This window comes from Branchiostoma lanceolatum, chromosome 7 (genome assembly GCF_035083965.1).
Source record: "Branchiostoma lanceolatum isolate klBraLanc5 chromosome 7, klBraLanc5.hap2, whole genome shotgun sequence".
In the NCBI taxonomy this organism is placed as follows: Eukaryota; Metazoa; Chordata; class Leptocardii; order Amphioxiformes; family Branchiostomatidae; genus Branchiostoma; species Branchiostoma lanceolatum.
This window is the reverse complement of record NC_089728.1, coordinates 3,173,588-3,190,934: the sequence shown is the minus strand read 5'-3', so window position 1 is coordinate 3,190,934 and position 17,347 is coordinate 3,173,588. Positions and strand designations below refer to the sequence as shown.

Genomic DNA, 17,347 nt, shown 5'->3' with positions numbered 1-17,347 from the left:
CCCTCACATGTCAGATTGAAAATTATGCCCCTTGCCAGGGGTCGACCTAAGAAAATTGCTAGTGTCTGCAGGTTCTTGTCAGGCCACACCAATTTTATTTGTTGCTTCTCGGAATAGCCTGTCCTGTTTTTCCCATTTTGACAACAAAAAAATTTTACTCACGATTTTACTATTTGTTCAGTTGTAAAACTCAATAGCCACCAAAAGAGATGATAAAGGTCTGTACATACCTAACAACTGTGGTCACATTGATCATAAGTTGTAATTTTTCATTTATTAAAACTTTTTCTCAATATATTAATCCATATATTACATGGCAAAAGGTAATTTTGTTACTGAAATTAAAGTACTAGATCAAAGAAACGGGTTCATTGCATAAAATGAGCCATGCAAAGCTGAAACTTGAATAATTCTCTTATTCTTTATATTATGTATACCCTTATCTTTACCCCAGACTATTTGCAAAAAATTTTATTTCTATTTTTTTTTCGCCCTGTCGCTCCAATTCTTCTCTTAAAAAATCTGTGAAGCAACAAATAAAATTGGTGTGGCCTTAAAATTGGTGTGGCCTTAGGGTCGGGTGGGTAACCTAAAACCAAGGAGGTTAAATGCTAAAACACAACATTTTTTCCAAGGCCATAAGCTAAATAGCCTGGCTTCTCAATCAAGCCTGGTAAATGGGAAATCAGATTGCTGTATTGAACCCGTGGTGCATCCAGAGATACTAGAAATTGGCAATCAATTGGATTTAAACCAAAATCCCAGGAGGTTAGGTAGGCCCCCTTGGACTTACGATGTAATATTCAAGAACTATCTATCAATGTTGCTGATTCAAGAACACTGGCGGTATAAGCAATTTTTAAAGTCAAATATCTCAATAGATATGTACATTGTGACCTTTAAAAATCAACCTGATACTCAAGATAACATGATCTTTCCAATGGTATGTAAAACTTTGATGTACATCAAGGAAGAAAGAAGTGGAAAAATTGGGATTTCAACTTGACTGACTTGAAATTTGGAAAGTGACTTTCTAAATTTCAGGTGACTGGTGTTATCTAAATACCAATTACCTTTTATGTTTGTTGATAATCATAAACATATTGCCGTTATGCAAATTTGTCTTTTAGCATAACATGACAGAACATCTTTATCATGGGTCATGATTCTTGTGGTAACCCTGTGGTTAGAGTCTGTTAGACATTTCTTTTCAAGCGTGTCTTGTTGAATTGATACAAGGTTCAAAACCAGACGTATCGGGGAAGAATCTTATCTAGTTTCAGTCCCATAATAAGAAAAGGCAATATGCAGCCTAGCCTTGAGAATGACCCGAGTCTCTCGGAGCCTTTGGTAACGGAATCTAGATCACCATTATACCTTGTAAACTGACTGGATATGGTTTGTAGTCATTCAATGGCCAGTGGTATCTAAGTCAGACCACGCCATCTAACCTCGTTTGTAGTCCATATGGAGTGTAATTCGTGATCAATAAAGTAATTTCATTCAAGGTCCCTCATATAATGTAATTTCTGGAAGGATCTGAGATCTTATGACCAAAATGCCTTATATACGTCAGGTACTGTAAACCTTGAAATATTTGTGGCAACTTTATTGCTTTTGTGGTAACATATTACAGCAAAATTATAACACTGCCAATAGATCAATGTGTTTTTCGTGATATGCTACTGTGCTACAGAATTGTTTCAACCGCGAACTTCAGACACCGCAAAACCCACATTTTACTTCCTATCATGAAATAAAACCACTGCTTAAGTAAATGTATTTACTGTAAAGGCAAGCCTGCGACTTGCTTCACCTATATTGACATGCATTTTGGTATTCTGTACTCTTTGGATGACTTTTTTCCAGAAGCAAATATGAACAATTTCAATCAATGTAAATTGTGGAAGCACTCCAATTTAGATTGTGGTTGGTTGATTTAACCTTTGCCCTACTGCCCAACAACATAACCAACAGAAAATTTGGCGTGGAATGGCTACATTAGCAGATTGAAGGTTAAAATGGAGACTCAGAACCTCTATGACATTTTCTTTTGTATTGTAGGTTTGATTCATTCCGACTTTCTGCAACTTTTTTCCCCGTAGTCTAATCAACACACAGCTGTGACTGATTGTATATCAGTTTCCCATTCTCTCAACATCCATCTATGCAGGCACTTGGATTTAATGCCATGGTCAAGGGCTCTCTGGGGCTTCTCGATATTATTTCAAATGTTGCAAGGAGACATTTGAAAGCTATTCTGAGCCACGCCTGGAGACTTTATGTTGCAAAACTTGATGGTTATGTTCCATCAGCTTTTCCTTCTCCATTCGATACTGCTGTCACACATTGATTTGGAGGGTAGTAGATTCATCTTCTGTTACTTGAATAGAATACAACGTTCAACGAAGGCACACCAGCAGATTAGAGACTTGATGAATGGGCGTATAAAGTGTTGAAAAGAGAATAGATTTCCCAAAGGTGGGATGTGAACGATATTTTCGTCTACTTTTCTGTACGCGAGACACGAAAATAAATGAAGCGATTCGCATGGTTCGGCACTACCTGTCGTCCCGCTTTTCTTCCTTATAATTCACTGACGGAATCCATCCTTTCTTTTGAGACATTAATGGAAATGAGGGTTGCGTGAATGCAGGATCAGCAAACAGTGAATTTGTCAAAGTCAGATCTAAGAAGACTCAGTCACGCACCGCTAGTTTCACTTCAACCAACTAATGTTATCTGGCTGACCGAACATTTCTGAAACTAAACTTGTAGCACTGCTATAACTCACAATTGCTGAGGATATGATACATGTAATCGAGGTTGTACCGGGGTATATACGGTATGTCAAGAGAATATAATGTGGTCATTATCTAAATTCTATCCTACTTTTAATTACGTTTTACATACATACATTTATCTTTTACATGGTGGTATCTAGGGGTACTGTTAGAAGCCTCAAAGTTGAGCTCCTGGTTCCAATTACTTTAGTTTACTGGGAGACCCGGTTCAAATCCTGGGAAGGGCATCTTGGTTGAGGCTGCACCCGTCTTTGGATAGGGACGTAAAATGTGGGTCCCATGTTTGAGGAGGTACCTTGAGCCATGTTTAAAAGGGAAGGGCTAGCAACCCCTCCCTGTAAAAATATATCCAGCTACAGAAACAGCAAGGAAACATGCTGCCCTATGTGCCACTAGGCCCTACAAGGTGAACAACAACAATTATGGTGAAGGTTTAAACCAGCTAGATTTGCTGCAGAATTTGAAGTCAGTTGCAGGAATAAAAGACCAAAATTAAGCCAGCATGCTAAAAGTTAAAATGCATTTAAATCCAATACGGTAAGGTAAACTAGAACATGAGTTTCAAGCTATGTTCACTATATTATTGCCATCATGGAATAACTTACTGAGTGTACTTTGATTATGTTTCATCTATTGCACAACAGAAAGCTACTGCACTTTATATATATAAAATAGCTATATTCTGTTAGTCTAATACAGAAGATGTTCTGGTAGCTGTGTGCATCAGACTGGCAATGTTAGCAGTGTAGCGTTACTAAAGAGAGCAAAATCAATGAACGTGAATGCAAAGGTGTAATCTTGCATTGCCCTGGCACAAAGAGCCAATACTGGTGGAGATGGGCCATTAAATGGGGGTTGTAGTCAACGATTACTGTGACTACAACGTGAAGGGCAATTAGGGAAGAGGTCATTGGTTGTTAGCTTTTAGAAGTTCCTAGTGACAGTAGGTTGTGGCCACACAACTGAAAAATGTAAGTAAGCAACTAAAATTTGAGCAGTTGTATGCTAATGAATCAATTCAGAGGTTTTGTACAAAAACCTAGTTCTACCAGATCTGTCCTTAGTCACTGACGAAAGATATCGGATGCTATATGAGACGTCTGACTGTTTCAAAATTTTATCCAGTTGCTTAACTAACCTATTTTTGGCATATCTTATTACCTGGATGTCTACCTTCATCAACGTAAATGAATTTACTTTTGCGGTGGTTTTATTTTGCGGTAAGTGGAAAAGGATGGTTTCTCGCTGTTGTAAGTTTGTACAGTAGTTGAAACAATTCTGTACATGTATTACAGTAACTGTAGAATCAAAAAACACATATTTGTGTTGCTATGATTTCATAGTGAGAGGTAACCGTGAAAATAGCCTTTTTTGATAAAAATGTATTTTTCTATTACAGATTCAAGAATGCACAACTACATGAATGGTGGGGGAAGTCATCCGGGTAAGACAATCTCGGTAATACTTGATTCAATTCTGTACCACTAGAAGTGTAGATTCTCATGCACTTTTAATGGACAAAGGCACAAAAGCCAAAGATACACCAATCTCTATTTTCTGCTGCAATCTCAATGCTACACTATCCAAGCCCACTGACAATGTCAATGCCCCCTCAAATTACATACATATATTAGTATTTGAAGAGAAATATATAGCATATTGCCAGTAGTCACAAAAGCCAAAGATACACCAATCTCTATTTTCTGCTGCAATCTCAATGCTACACTATCCAAGCCCACTGACAATGTCAATGCCCCAAAAATTACATACCTATATTCATATTTGAAAGGAAAAATATAGCATACTGCCAATAGTCACAAAAGCAAAAGATACACCAATCTCTATTTTCTGCTGCAATCTCAATGCTACACTATCCAAGCCCACTGACAATGTCAATGCCCCCCAAAATTACATACATATATTAAAAGTATGTTAGAAATTTTGCTGGAACGGAAAAAATACTGTAAATGCATTTACTTTCGTAGTAGTTTTATTTCACTGTAAAAGGGAAAAGGATGCTTTTGTGTTGCTTGAAGTTCACGGTTGAAACAATTCTGTAGTATAGTAAAACACCTATTTGTTGTGTTATAATTTTGCTGTAAGAGGCCACCGCAGAAAGTGGGAAAATAGAACCATGCAAACATTTCATGCTTTAAAGTAATAGATCCGAATATCAGGGGTCTCCAGCTTTAAATTTTTTTCCGTCCCACTCATTGTTTGGGAGCCGATTTTTTAAATTTTCATTGTTGAATTTGTCGTTTTAAGCCTCAAAAAATACATTTTCATCATTTTATCTCATAAAATTGATATTTTTGGGACGGAAGGGTTTGAATTTTTTCTGTCCCAACAAGCAAATTTCCGTCCCGGGATGGAAGGACGGGTCCTGGAGACAGCCCTGGCAAATATATTCCCCTAGTTTATCAAATGTGCACGAAAAGCAGTTTGGAATAGATACTAGTATGTGGAATGTGCACGAAAAGCAGTTTGGAATAGATCTGTGGAGTGACCGCCTGGGTATGTGTTTCAGGAGGCGTGAGATACACATGTACAGACCTCAACTCCCCCCCTACTTTGCCCCTCAAGGAGCTATTTGGGGGTACTATGTAGATGTAGATATATTCCCCTAGTTTATCAAATGTGCACAAAAAGCAGTTTGGACTAGATATGTGGAGTGACCGCCTGGGTTTGTGTTTCAGGAGGCGTGAGATACACTTGTACAGACAGCACCAAGGCAACAGGAGGTTACTGCACCAACAGCAACTGGGACTTCCCGTCCCACCAAACAGTAGATCTCTGTGGAGACCTGGAACAGTTTCACCAGAAGTACCTGACAGTTTCAAAATTTTCAGCATGACAAAAGACAACATCAGGATCAGCAGCTTCTTCTATTTACGACCAATGAAAGTATTATTGTATTGAAAAGAACCCCATCCTTTTTATGATGGACTTTTTGGGGGTTGACAAGAGGAAGACAAGACTTGTAGTTTTGCGGATTCTCGAGCTCTGGTTTTTCAAAGAGGGACATTCAAGAGGACAGTCTTAACAGGAGACAGAAGACTGTGCCAATGGTGTGGATGGAAGCAAGAGGAGCTACACAGAAGTCTGTGGTTTGCTAAACAGCTGTTCGTATCAGTACTGCCAAGCAAGCCAGCCTTCAGCACCAAGGACAGGTGCCATGTACAGAAGCAAGTGTTTTTAACACAACCTTAAAGATTAGATTTTCATGGATGTTAAGGAACTTTATAAGGTAGTAGTTCACTGTTGTATGATGATGATGATGATGATGCACTGGTATATGTGTTATGGACTACAAAATAAAAGGGGTAAATCTCGCACATTCCACTGTTTAAGAACGCATTGGTGTGCCACTGTCTTCTGGATGCAGAGAAACAAAATATCTTACATTTGTCACAACCGAATCAGCATGTGTCTTTCTAAAGCAAGACACAAATAGCCTCTGAGTACCAGCCTTTTTAGCTTCCGTACGCTACCCAAACTCCGCTCCTCGCCGGGAGCGGAGCTTGGGTAGCGCAGCGGAGCTTGTGTAGCGGACGGAAGCTAAAAAGGCTGGTACTCAGGCTAAGACACAAAAGCTTTGGCTGCTGTGACCAGTTTTGGTGTCATGACTTGGGCAGTGGACTGAAAGGCAAGTTTCATACAACATACACTAACACAGGGCTGACTCACATAACGAACAGTTGTAGGAGAGGGGTAGGAGTGAGGTGGATGTACAGTTTGTGGTTGAAAATGTACAGCTTTCATTGGTTGGAAAAGATAGATGGTATTCAAAGAGCTGGTTTGGTCCAAACCACAGGGTGTCACAATGGTTGAGATAGACAAAGATGAGATGATAGTGGATACCATGTATGTGTAGTCCATGCAGGGCTGTCTCCAGGACCCGTCTTTCCGTCCCTGGAAGGCAATTTGTTTGTTGGGACGGACAAAAATTCAACCCCTTCCGTCCCAAAAATATCCATTTCATGAGATAAAACTGATGAAAGTGCATTTTTTAAGCTAAAAATGACAAATTCAACAATGAGAATTAAAAAAATTTGCTCCCAAACAATGAGTGGGACGGAAAAAAATTTTAAGCTGGAGGCAGCCCTGAGTCCATGGTAGAATGGTGAATTGTTACATAGGGAAGGGATATAGGCTGAAGCCGTGTGTTGGCATGGAGTTTCCAGAGATGAACGATTTATTGACGAAGTTGTACTAGTGTGCTGTAATATTGAGGTGTTGTTTGTAACATTACCCAACAGAAAATGATACCAAAACAGGTCACAAATGTGTTGCAATAGATGATTGTGTTCCCATCATGGATGTTATTAAATGTTATAAGTTAAAGGTAAATGAAGAAGTACTCCCCAGACAAAATAAGTGACATACATGTTTGGCACATTTTTTTGTTGCGCCACAACTTTGCCAGAGCCAAACTGTAAGGTTAAAGTGTCTTCTGTTCCAATTCCATGTATTGTATTTATTCTAATCATCAATGATAGCAATGGGACAAGTGTGACATAAGCTTGTTCAACTTCAAAGGTGAACATAGACATATGGCAGCAATAGATTAAATAATATCATGTGTAAATGATTTAATAGTTTATTTGATGATATTTTTGCTCAAGACCAGGTGGTGAATTATGAGACTTAAGACCACTGATTTGTATCAACATTGTTCGATTGTTTTGATCCTTGTCATAAGTATGTTCACATATCCAACTGCACATGTGCAGGTCAAAGCCCCTGAGTCGTAAACAGTTCTTGTTTCAAACATACTTTATTCATGTCAGGATATACATGGCCTCCGTTGGTCTGTTTCGATAACAATGTCCAGACATGTTTTCTTTATGTCAAAGGGGCCTTCACCTTTGACCTATGGCCTTCACCTTTGACCTGTGCATGTGCAGTTGGAGCCATGAACACACTTATATTTAACCAATGTTTTAACCATCTCCCTACTGAGCAATGGGTGTAACCAAGACATCTCTGGTGATTGATCCAGCCCTTAGCAGGTAGGAGGTTAATCTCCCTACATGCCCAGCTATTTTTCATTCTGTGAAATCATTGGGGCCAAACTAACCCCTGTACATCATTCATACATAAGCTTTGGTGGCAGAACCAAGACTTGAGCTGGATCATTTTTCTGGATTGTTAAAACTGAATGTAGATGGTTCAAATTTGTCTTTCTGACCTAAGCTGCAGGTTTATGAATAAAATAAAATCAGAGGTTATTTGGCAAAAACCAAATCTATCACCCGAGTTGGATTGGTGAAGGCAAGGCATCCGTGCACCATTAATCAAAGTATGAGGACGGCTTAAGTGGTTTAAGGCTTTTGAATTCAAACTTTACACAAAGAAAACAGTCATTGATTTTTGGATCTAATGATTGAAACCGTGTTATTCCTGTCTTGAGTTATCTGTGAGAGCATATGCTGACTTTTGGTCATATCATACATGTAAGGAGGGTTGGATGATTATGTGATGCATTGTATGAGTGAATGATTTATTGGTAAAGCTGTAAAAATGTACAGTGCCATAATATATATATTTATGTTCTTATTAAACGAAATGGCATGTTGGATGGCAATGTTAGCCTTGGTGTTTTACTAGAAGTGGCTATTCACTACTTCTGGTGTTATTTATGTCTTATCAAGAAATAGTGATAATAGTACAGTGAATAACTGGTTTTTAACACCATGCTCACGTTTCCTTACTTTAGGAAAGTGGGCGAGCCAGTAATGTCTTATTTTGTACATATAACTTGTACACTGTTTTCTATAATATACATAAACCAATCTCGCTGAGTACATTGGTCCTTGTTTTCCACAGCTCATCACTTTCACACAAAGGGCATGCTTGTTCAAAAACATGTTATTTGACTGGAGAATGCAAAGTGCTCTGGAGACAATATAGATGAAATGATATTGGTTGGAAAGATTTTTGAGAGTTTTTCTGAAGTAAACATGCTTACCAGATGTGTAGAAACATGTCGACCAAACTAAAAATCAACTTGTAAAAAAAAAAGTGATTCTTATTAACTACTGCTGTGGGAGGTTGAAGAAGGGGCATGTATGCCCACCAGCTTTATACTTGTGAACATGACTCTCTGAGGTCAATAAAGTAACTAGCCAATGGGTACAACAAAGTTACAGTGTCTCCCTTTTCTTTTTTGTTCAGATTTGATATTGGAAAATCCTAAGAGCTTTACCACATTTGTCAAACATGTTTGCAATGTACATCTACTTGTAGGCGGCTTCAATAATTCTAGTTTTACTTAGCATGAAATGAAACAAGCAGTGGAAAACACACAGTACATCCATCCACAGCTGCTCGTATTATCAGAAATCAGAAAGACACAATAACATTAAAAACATAACCTTCTTGGTGAAACAAATAAAAAACCAAACAGGTTTCGCTATTGTAAACCTGTAATAAAACATCATATCATGAAGCATCACAGATCTGTATCCTCCATCACATGGGTGTTGTTCTGCCTAACTGTGTGATTGGGTTTACCCTTCCTCATTTCACACATGGATCAGTGATGCCATCTAGCAGTTAGCATCAATTTTGCAGCACCCTGACAGTCCTATTCTGCAATAATATTTTTTCATTTTCGCGGCTGACCGCGAAAATGAACTGAGACCCAATGACACCATGGTACGATGCATGGTAAGATGCATAGATAGATAGATGGATCTTGATTCAATCCTTTCAACCCTGCATCAATGTTTGTGAAGTATATTTGTAAACTTTACAGTGTGGTGTTGACATTTTAAATCATACAGTTAGGTTATCGTTACATAACAAAATTCTCAAAAAAAACAACTATTTTGTGGTTAACAATAGCTTTATCTTATTGTATGCCTAAAAAAGTGTAATGAAACATGCTAATAATTGCAGTAATCGAGTAACGAGCAAATGTTCATAAATTATGTTAATGAAATGTTGTGAACTAGGTTTTAAACTTAAAAGTGTATTACGTCCGTTACATGCGATCCATGGATCTTGGAAGGTAGTACATTACATTCATGTTTTTATACATGGCCATATTACATCTATACCAGAAAACTGAACAAGAAGAAACTAGTTTTGTCAAGAAAATGACCAAAAAATTTACCATGCATAGAGGTTTTACCAATGGATACCTTTAAAGTTGTGTACCAGAATGGTTTGTACCACTAGCTCATCGTGGAAGGTCGTGACGTGTAGACACGAAGGTCCTCGGTTCGAATCCGTCAGGGGAAGGTTTTTTTTTCTCTCTTTTTTTTCTTTTCAAAAATCCGTCTGATGTATACAACGTCTTTATATTATGATCTTAGATCCAAACCATGCCTCAATTTTTTTTATTGTTCATTATAACGGAAAACACCATTCAACGGATGCTTCTACGTATGGTTGATTGGTTGCTTGCTTGCTTGCTTGGTAAATGTACAACCATAATTTGGACCAGTGCCATGTCATTTATACCTCATGTATGTCATTTCTGCCTTCATTTTCCAAAGGTGTACTATACGTTATAATAAGAATTAAGGGCTAGGGTGATTGAGATTAAGGGTTATTATGACAGATTAAGGGAAAGGGCAACGGATTAGGGGCTGTGGGGATGGATTAATGGATATGCTGTCGGATCAAGTGCAAGGCTGACGGATTAAGAGCTATGTTGACAGATTAAGGGTTATATTGACGGATTAAAGGTCATGGTGATGGATTAAGGGTAAGGTGGACGCATTAAGTGAAAGGGTAACGAATTAGGGTCTCTGGTGATGGATTAAGATTTATGCTGTCGGATTAAAGTTTATAACCACGGATTTAGGGTATGGTGACATATCATAGGCAATGCTGAGGGATTAAAGGCTTTCATGACGGATTAAGGGCAAGGGTGACGGATTAAGGGTTATCCTGTGGGATTTAAGTTTATGTTAACGGATTAAGGGCTAGGGTGACGGATTAAGAATATCACATCCCGTTATGATATACTCCTCAACTAACCACGTGTACATAATCATGTTCATTGAGCGAAAATGGCAGCTTTTTGCAAAAGCACTTGTTTATCACTAGGTGACACTTGTTGTGTACTGTCTATCCTTTGATGAAGTCACATAAATACACTTTTATTTACAACTTTGTCACTCAAGCATGCATTTTTACACAAATGCAGACACTCTTTTTAATTTACATGATTTTTTTCAATGCAATTTCATACAGTTGCACCATTTTTAGATGTTCACTGATCTTGCTTGAGATCACTATTGCTTCACCCTTGTGACTACTTTAAGATCGCACAACAAGTAAATAAAAGTGTCTAACAATGCTGTTAGCAATAGTTACTGTTGCAGAAACAGTTGCAAAACTTGACACATTCTACACTCTGGCTCCTGCTATAGTGAATATGTTTTTATAAACAGAAGCTGCAAAGCAAATACATTGTACATCCCAGTCTGGAAGGCTCAGTTCCTGGTACTGAGGCACTGGTTCACCACCTCCAGTAGATGCTGGTTCTCCAGAGCTGCTGCAACCCTCTCTTTGTCTGCAAGTTGCTTGTTGACTTCAGAGGAATAGAAGAGGCAAAGAATAAGTGCGTTGATATCCAGGTAATAAGATATGCCAAAAATAGTTACTCAAGCAACTGGATAAAAATGTTGAAACAGACGTTTCAGATAGCATCCGCTATCTTTCATCAGTGACTAAGGACAGATTTTTATACAAAACCTCTGAATAGATATGTTAATGAGGTAAAGACAATTTCAGAGGTTCAATAGAATAGCAAGTTAAGACAAGGTTGTATGCTAATGAATCAATTAGCTCCCGTGGTTTAAGGAGCTAAGGTTGCTTGTCGGGGGGGGGGGGGGGGGGGGGTGTTGGCTTGCCCCAAGTGCCAGAAAGTTGGATGCTAAGACCTCCTTTCCTGTTGAGGGCGGGGTTGTACTTATTCCTGAATGCTCTTATTCCTAAAGAATAACTGCATACAAGATTGAAAAGAATGGTCCCAATGGTAGGTCATTACTCCAACGGATCATATGTTGCTATAAAAGTATGAAAGTGTTGCTGTACATACCTGCATGCTCTGACTGGTGGGTTCCTGGTGTAATGTGAACATCAACCTAGAGGACAAAAAACAACAAGCATGTGAGCGACTCGATCTGCCAACTCTCCAAACACGCCGCCAAGAACTGACCGTGAAGTTTGCCCAGACACTCAAACAATCCAAACTGTACAGACATTTCCTGCCCCCTTCAAGATTGGAAGTGAGTGGCAGAAAGACCAGGTCATCTCACAAACTGAACAGCGTGTTCTGTAGAACTGAGATATACACAATTGTTTATTTATTGTTTGTTTATTGTTTCTTCGCATATGTACAATATAAAAAAAAACAAAGAGAAATAGAGTAAAGAATACATGCAGGAGAGGCCAGAAGCCTATACGGCTTTTCGGGGGCCTCCCCTAAACTACTCAAATGGGATTTTTACAAAATTATATATCATCGAAACTAAGAAAAACTAACGAAAGAAGAAATTGGAATTTTAACATAAATTCTAATGAAACAAATGAAAAGAAGAGGAACTACAAAGTAAATTATGAGTTGTAAACATAATAAGTATTATAATGAATAACAATTTATAAAGAAATAGGTCAAAATTATACAAAAATAACAATCATATGAATTATTTTGTCATCAGATACCAAAGGAAAAGTGGAAAACAAGGAAAACAAACAAATCAGGAGAAAGTAATACTTGGATGTTCTATGACATCTATCTTTAAAAGTTTTTCGAAACTAGGTAAAGACGAGCAGGACTGTAGAATTTGGCTGAGATTGTTCCATACGGTGGGGCCTCTAAACATTATTGTATGTTGTTTTTGAGTAGTTTTTGTCTTAATTGATCTTAAAAGATTATGTTGTCTCGTATAGTGGTGATGGATATCTGAGTTGAAATTTAAAAGACCTTTGTATTGTTCAGGTAGGGAAGAGCTATTATGGACAATTTTATGGACAAATAAGGCAATTTGAAATTTATTGATGTCAAATACAGTCATAACATTTAAATCACGAAACAGAGCTGCTGTGTGTGCTGTGAATGACGCATTGGCTGCTATTCGTACAAAGCGCTTTTGAAGGAGGTAAACAGGATTGATGGATGTTGTGTACGTACTACCCCAAATTATGTTGCAATAAGTTAGATAAGGGTAAATCAAACTGTAATAAAGAACCATAAATATGTTTCGTGACAGCAAAGATTTGACTTTTCTAATGATGCCTATGTTTTTGGAAATTTTTTTGCAAACAAAATCAATTTGGTTCTTCCATGAAAGTTTCTCGTCTATAATTACGCCTAAAAAACGGGTGTGACTTACTTGATTGATAGCATTGTCATTAATATAGATCCTAGCCTTTTCTTTATCGTATTTCTTGTTCCTTCCTACAAAGATAATAAAATTAGTTTTTTTTAGGTTAAGGGACAATTTATTTGCCTTGAACCATTGATTTATCTTATACAATTCATTATTCATAGATGTTACTAACGTGTCAAAGTTTTTGTGGGACATAAATAAGTTTGTATCATCTGCAAATAACAGAGCAAATAATTTATTTGATACTGATGCCAAGTCGTTAACATAAATTAAAAACAAGAGGGGACCAAGAATGGATCCTTGTGGTACGCCACATGTTAAGACATTTTGGGAGGAAATATTATTTCTATTAGAGACGAACTGTTTTCTGTTAGTTAAGTAGTCTTTTAGCCAACGAAGGGCAGAGTCGGTAAATCCATAGGTGAATAGTTTGTTGAGAAGTATGTTGTGATCTACTGTATCGAATGCTTTGGAAAGGTCAAGAAATATTCCTATCGTGTATTCGTTATTTTCTAAGGATGTGGTGATTTTGTCAACAAGTTGCAAGAGTGCCATATATGTCGAGTATTTTTTTCGAAATCCATATTGATGCGCATATAATATATTATTGATTTCAAGGTGATTCACAATCCGTTTATAAACTAATTTTTCCAAGATTTTTGAGAAGGCCGGTAAGATTGATATTGGACGATAATTGGTGAAAACACACGGATCTCCGGCTTTGTACAATGGTATAACTTTGGCTATTTTAAGGTCTGCTGGCACTACTCCGTTTCTCAGAGAAGTCTTAAAAACATGTGTTATTGGCTCTAGAATTTCGGGAACAATCTGTTTTAACAGCAAGGCACTTATTTCATCTTGGCCAGGAGCTGCGTTTTTTAAATTCATAATTATATCATGGATTTCCGTTGCGGTGGGTTCTTCAAAAGAGCTTATAGGTGGGTACGAATTTAAAAGGTATGACTCAGGAGAAATATCTGTTTCATCAATTTCTTTTGCAAGAGAGGGGCCAATGTTTACAAAAAAATCATTAAATTTGTCTACTATGGCTTTTGGATCAGATACCTCCAATTCCCCATCAATAAATTTATTCGGAAGAATATTAGTTGCCTTTTTCCTGTTCATAATTTCATTAATTAGTTTCCAGGTTTTTCGTATGTTAGTGGATGCAGCTGTAAATTGCATCAATGTATCACTCAAGTGCAATTCCACACATGATACGTTTATTGAACAACATCTGATATATTGTTAATTCCAGACCATTCTTCGGTGTCGTACTTTCGTCAATATTCCCTGTTTGTCAAATTTGAAATGTTCTAGTAACAATGGCTTTTATTGAAGCTATTCGAACCTGTGAAAATGTTAGTAATTTGAATGTAAGTCATGTCTTTCTATTTAAGTAAGACGTCAGACTATGGATAGACGTTACAGACTTACAGTATATCTTAATATTTTAATGTGAATGTTGTCTATTGTAATAAAATCCCATGCACTTCAGCCTCTGGCTGCCATGTGGTGTTTTGCTGTTAGATTGTTTGAATTGAATAAATCATTATTTTAACAAGAGCTATCTACTACTCAAAAATCACAACATTGGCATGTCCAGAACATGAGATATGAAAACCTGAAGGTCCATAGAAAGCTTCTAGGAGGTCCATTATTGAAATTGACCTTTGTTTTCCCGACCCCTACCCATATACTAAATACATGTATCATAAGGATCCATCTACAGCTTCTTAAGTTATGCTGTCCACAAACACACACACAGACACACACACACACAGAGACAAACTGCACCGAAAACATAACCTTCTTGGCAAAGGTAATTACAAAATGGTATCATGAGCAAGTAAATTCTTTCCTCGATGAGAAATACTAGCCTATAAGGGAGATTCCGCTTCCTAAATTTTGGCAAACATGAAAACCAAGCTCTGCACTTTTGTGCCAAAGTGTCCATCTCAACTCTGACTCAGTCTGAGACAGGTAGTCAGTCAGTAAAATATTACTGTAATTATCTACAGTAAAGTAGGACTTTGATATATATTGTGGGATGATGTAAATGAGCACCATTTCCAGTTTCTTTAACCTTACACACACTCATTTGCATATCAATGCCTTAAATATAGTCTTTGGTGATTTAAGTGATCATTGCCCAGTTCTGTCAAACTTAATTATTCTTTTAGGTAAAATCTATATTCTCAATCATTATGTAATTGATCACCAAAATGCATGGGTTCTCATTAACTATTTGTGATCATATATTGTTGTTTCCCCGTTTCATGTATCAGTTTTGTGGTTTCTCATGTATTTCATTTATTTTGTATATGTGCTATGTTCTTATAATTTCTTTGTTATTTTGAAAATTGATAAAAAAGAATGAGAAAAAAATAAAAAAAGAGCACCATACCTTGAACCTGGTTGGTAGAGCCCTGAGCAGCTTGACTCTGATTGACAGGCCGATGAGGGTGGCCATGCTGCAGTGTGGGATTGTGGGGGTGAACTCGATGGACACGTGGTTACCATCCTCATCAACCTTAACAAACAGAAACAACACTGTCAATGTCAACAATGTCAACTTCACTCAGGTGTAAATGAGTACCTAGCTCATCTAGGGTTAGGGACGTCCCTTGGATAGGACATTAAAAAGAAGGTCCCGTGTTTGGGGAGAGCCACACCCTGCGCACGTAAAAGAACCTACCACACCTTTCGAAAAAGAGTAGGAGCATGCCCCGGTGTGAGATGGTCCAAAACCTACAGTCCTATAACCGCACATGGGTTTACCCTTAGTAATAGCCTCCGGCTAGTTGGGCAACCCTGCCATGTACATGCTGAACCAATAAATAAATAAACACTGTCAATGTTAATGTCAAGGTTGTTATAAAAAATGTCACAGAAATGCTTGATCATAGACAAAAAGTGATTGACATTATTACATTTCACATACATGTACATGGATGACAAGTTTTGGTATTCTATTTTGATTTAGAACAACATGCACGATAGAAGTGAAAATACTGTTTACAATTACTGGCAATCCCTTTCATGGATCCAACTGCACAAGGGCAGATCAAAGGTGAAGGAACTTGACCAGTAAACGTTTTTTTGTCTCGACCATGCTCTATACATGTCCAAATATAAATGTATATGGCATCCATCAGTTTGCTTGCATAACAATGTTCAGACCTGTTTTGTTTTTGTCTTAGTGGCCTTCACCTTTGACAGGTACATACTAGTACACAGTTGGATCCGTGAAGAACTGAAGGGGCTTATATAACTTTCATTTCTTGGTAAAACAATACATACATGGAAATAGGGTACCAGCTGCATTATCAATAATTCTAAGATCAATAGGTAGGGTGGACTATACTCTGCAACCGACTCACCGTGATTCTGGACTGTTCAATAACATTCAACTCCTCCAGGGTGAGAGGGTGTTCAGGGTCAGTGATGGACCTGACAAGATGTGCTAGAGGAGTTAAGGACTGACTATTGGGCTGTTCCAAAAAAAAAGTGAGGAGGGGGGGTTGAGGACACAATTTTCTGCATATTCTTCAACCCCCTTTATCCTGCATCCCGACGACTTCAACCCCCTTTATCCCGAGATCCTGACGACTTCGACCCCCGTTATCCTGAATCCTGACGACTTCAAACCCCCTATATCCTAGAATCCTGTCCTATGTCGTCAACCTGGGGGGGGGGACATTTATTTTTTGGAACGGCCCATTTGGAGGAATGTTCTGATCATCATCAGATCAGTATCACCAACAAGAGAATCGTTAAGTTTAAAAGTCCACCATAATACCCAACAGGCCCCGATACCTTGCCTTTACATCTCGGATGAGAAGAAAAGCCGGGGGACCCGTGTTTGATTCGAAATCTCTGCATCTTACATAGTACTTCTTAGAAAATGCCCCCCTCCCACCATGTTACTAACAACTCCGATGCTGCATCATATTTGCCACATAACAGCTCTCTGAGCTTGAAAAGGATATCGAAAATTTCCCTTGCATCGATCTTGTCCTCCACATCGTCGTCCAGCTCCTCTGGGGTGACTTCGCGCTCGGAAGTCCGCCCGTAGAGCTGAGGGTTCGCGTTCTGCAACCTGTCTTGGTCCGACATTGCGGAACACTACATTAGTAAGTTTGGGGGAGAGGAGCTCAAAGTTGACGAAATTTTCTTTAAAATGTATGT

General features: G+C 38.1%; 2 protein-coding genes across 10 annotated transcripts in view; one reads left to right on the top strand and one right to left on the bottom strand.

The window, feature by feature from the left end:
- LOC136438575 (docking protein 5-like) overlaps window positions 1-8,949 on the top strand; it is a 53,142-nt gene extending 44,193 nt beyond the window's left edge. For 6 of the 9 annotated variants that reach the window (XM_066433430.1, XM_066433434.1, XM_066433432.1 and 3 more), the window contains 2 exons: window positions 4,204-4,248; window positions 5,501-8,949. In XM_066433430.1, coding sequence (XP_066289527.1) covers window positions 4,204-4,248; window positions 5,501-5,658 — 203 coding nt within the window. In that variant the 3' untranslated portion in view covers window positions 5,659-8,949. Of the gene's footprint in view, window positions 1-4,203; window positions 4,263-5,331; window positions 5,358-5,500 lie in introns of those variants that run through there. The other 3 variants (XM_066433437.1, XM_066433438.1, XM_066433436.1) reach the window with 3 other exon arrangements.
- Window positions 8,950-10,866: 1,917 nt separating this feature from the next.
- On the bottom strand, window positions 10,867-17,297 carry LOC136438576 (cytosolic iron-sulfur assembly component 2B-like). Its single transcript, XM_066433440.1, has 5 exons — window positions 17,149-17,297; window positions 16,540-16,619; window positions 15,564-15,689; window positions 11,863-11,908; window positions 10,867-11,352 (listed from the first exon to the last, which is right to left on the bottom strand). Exons 1-5 carry the CDS (start codon window positions 17,273-17,275, stop codon window positions 11,255-11,257), a joined length of 477 nt encoding a protein of 158 aa, XP_066289537.1. The 5' UTR covers window positions 17,276-17,297; the 3' UTR covers window positions 10,867-11,254.
- Window positions 17,298-17,347: the final 50 nt, after the last annotated feature.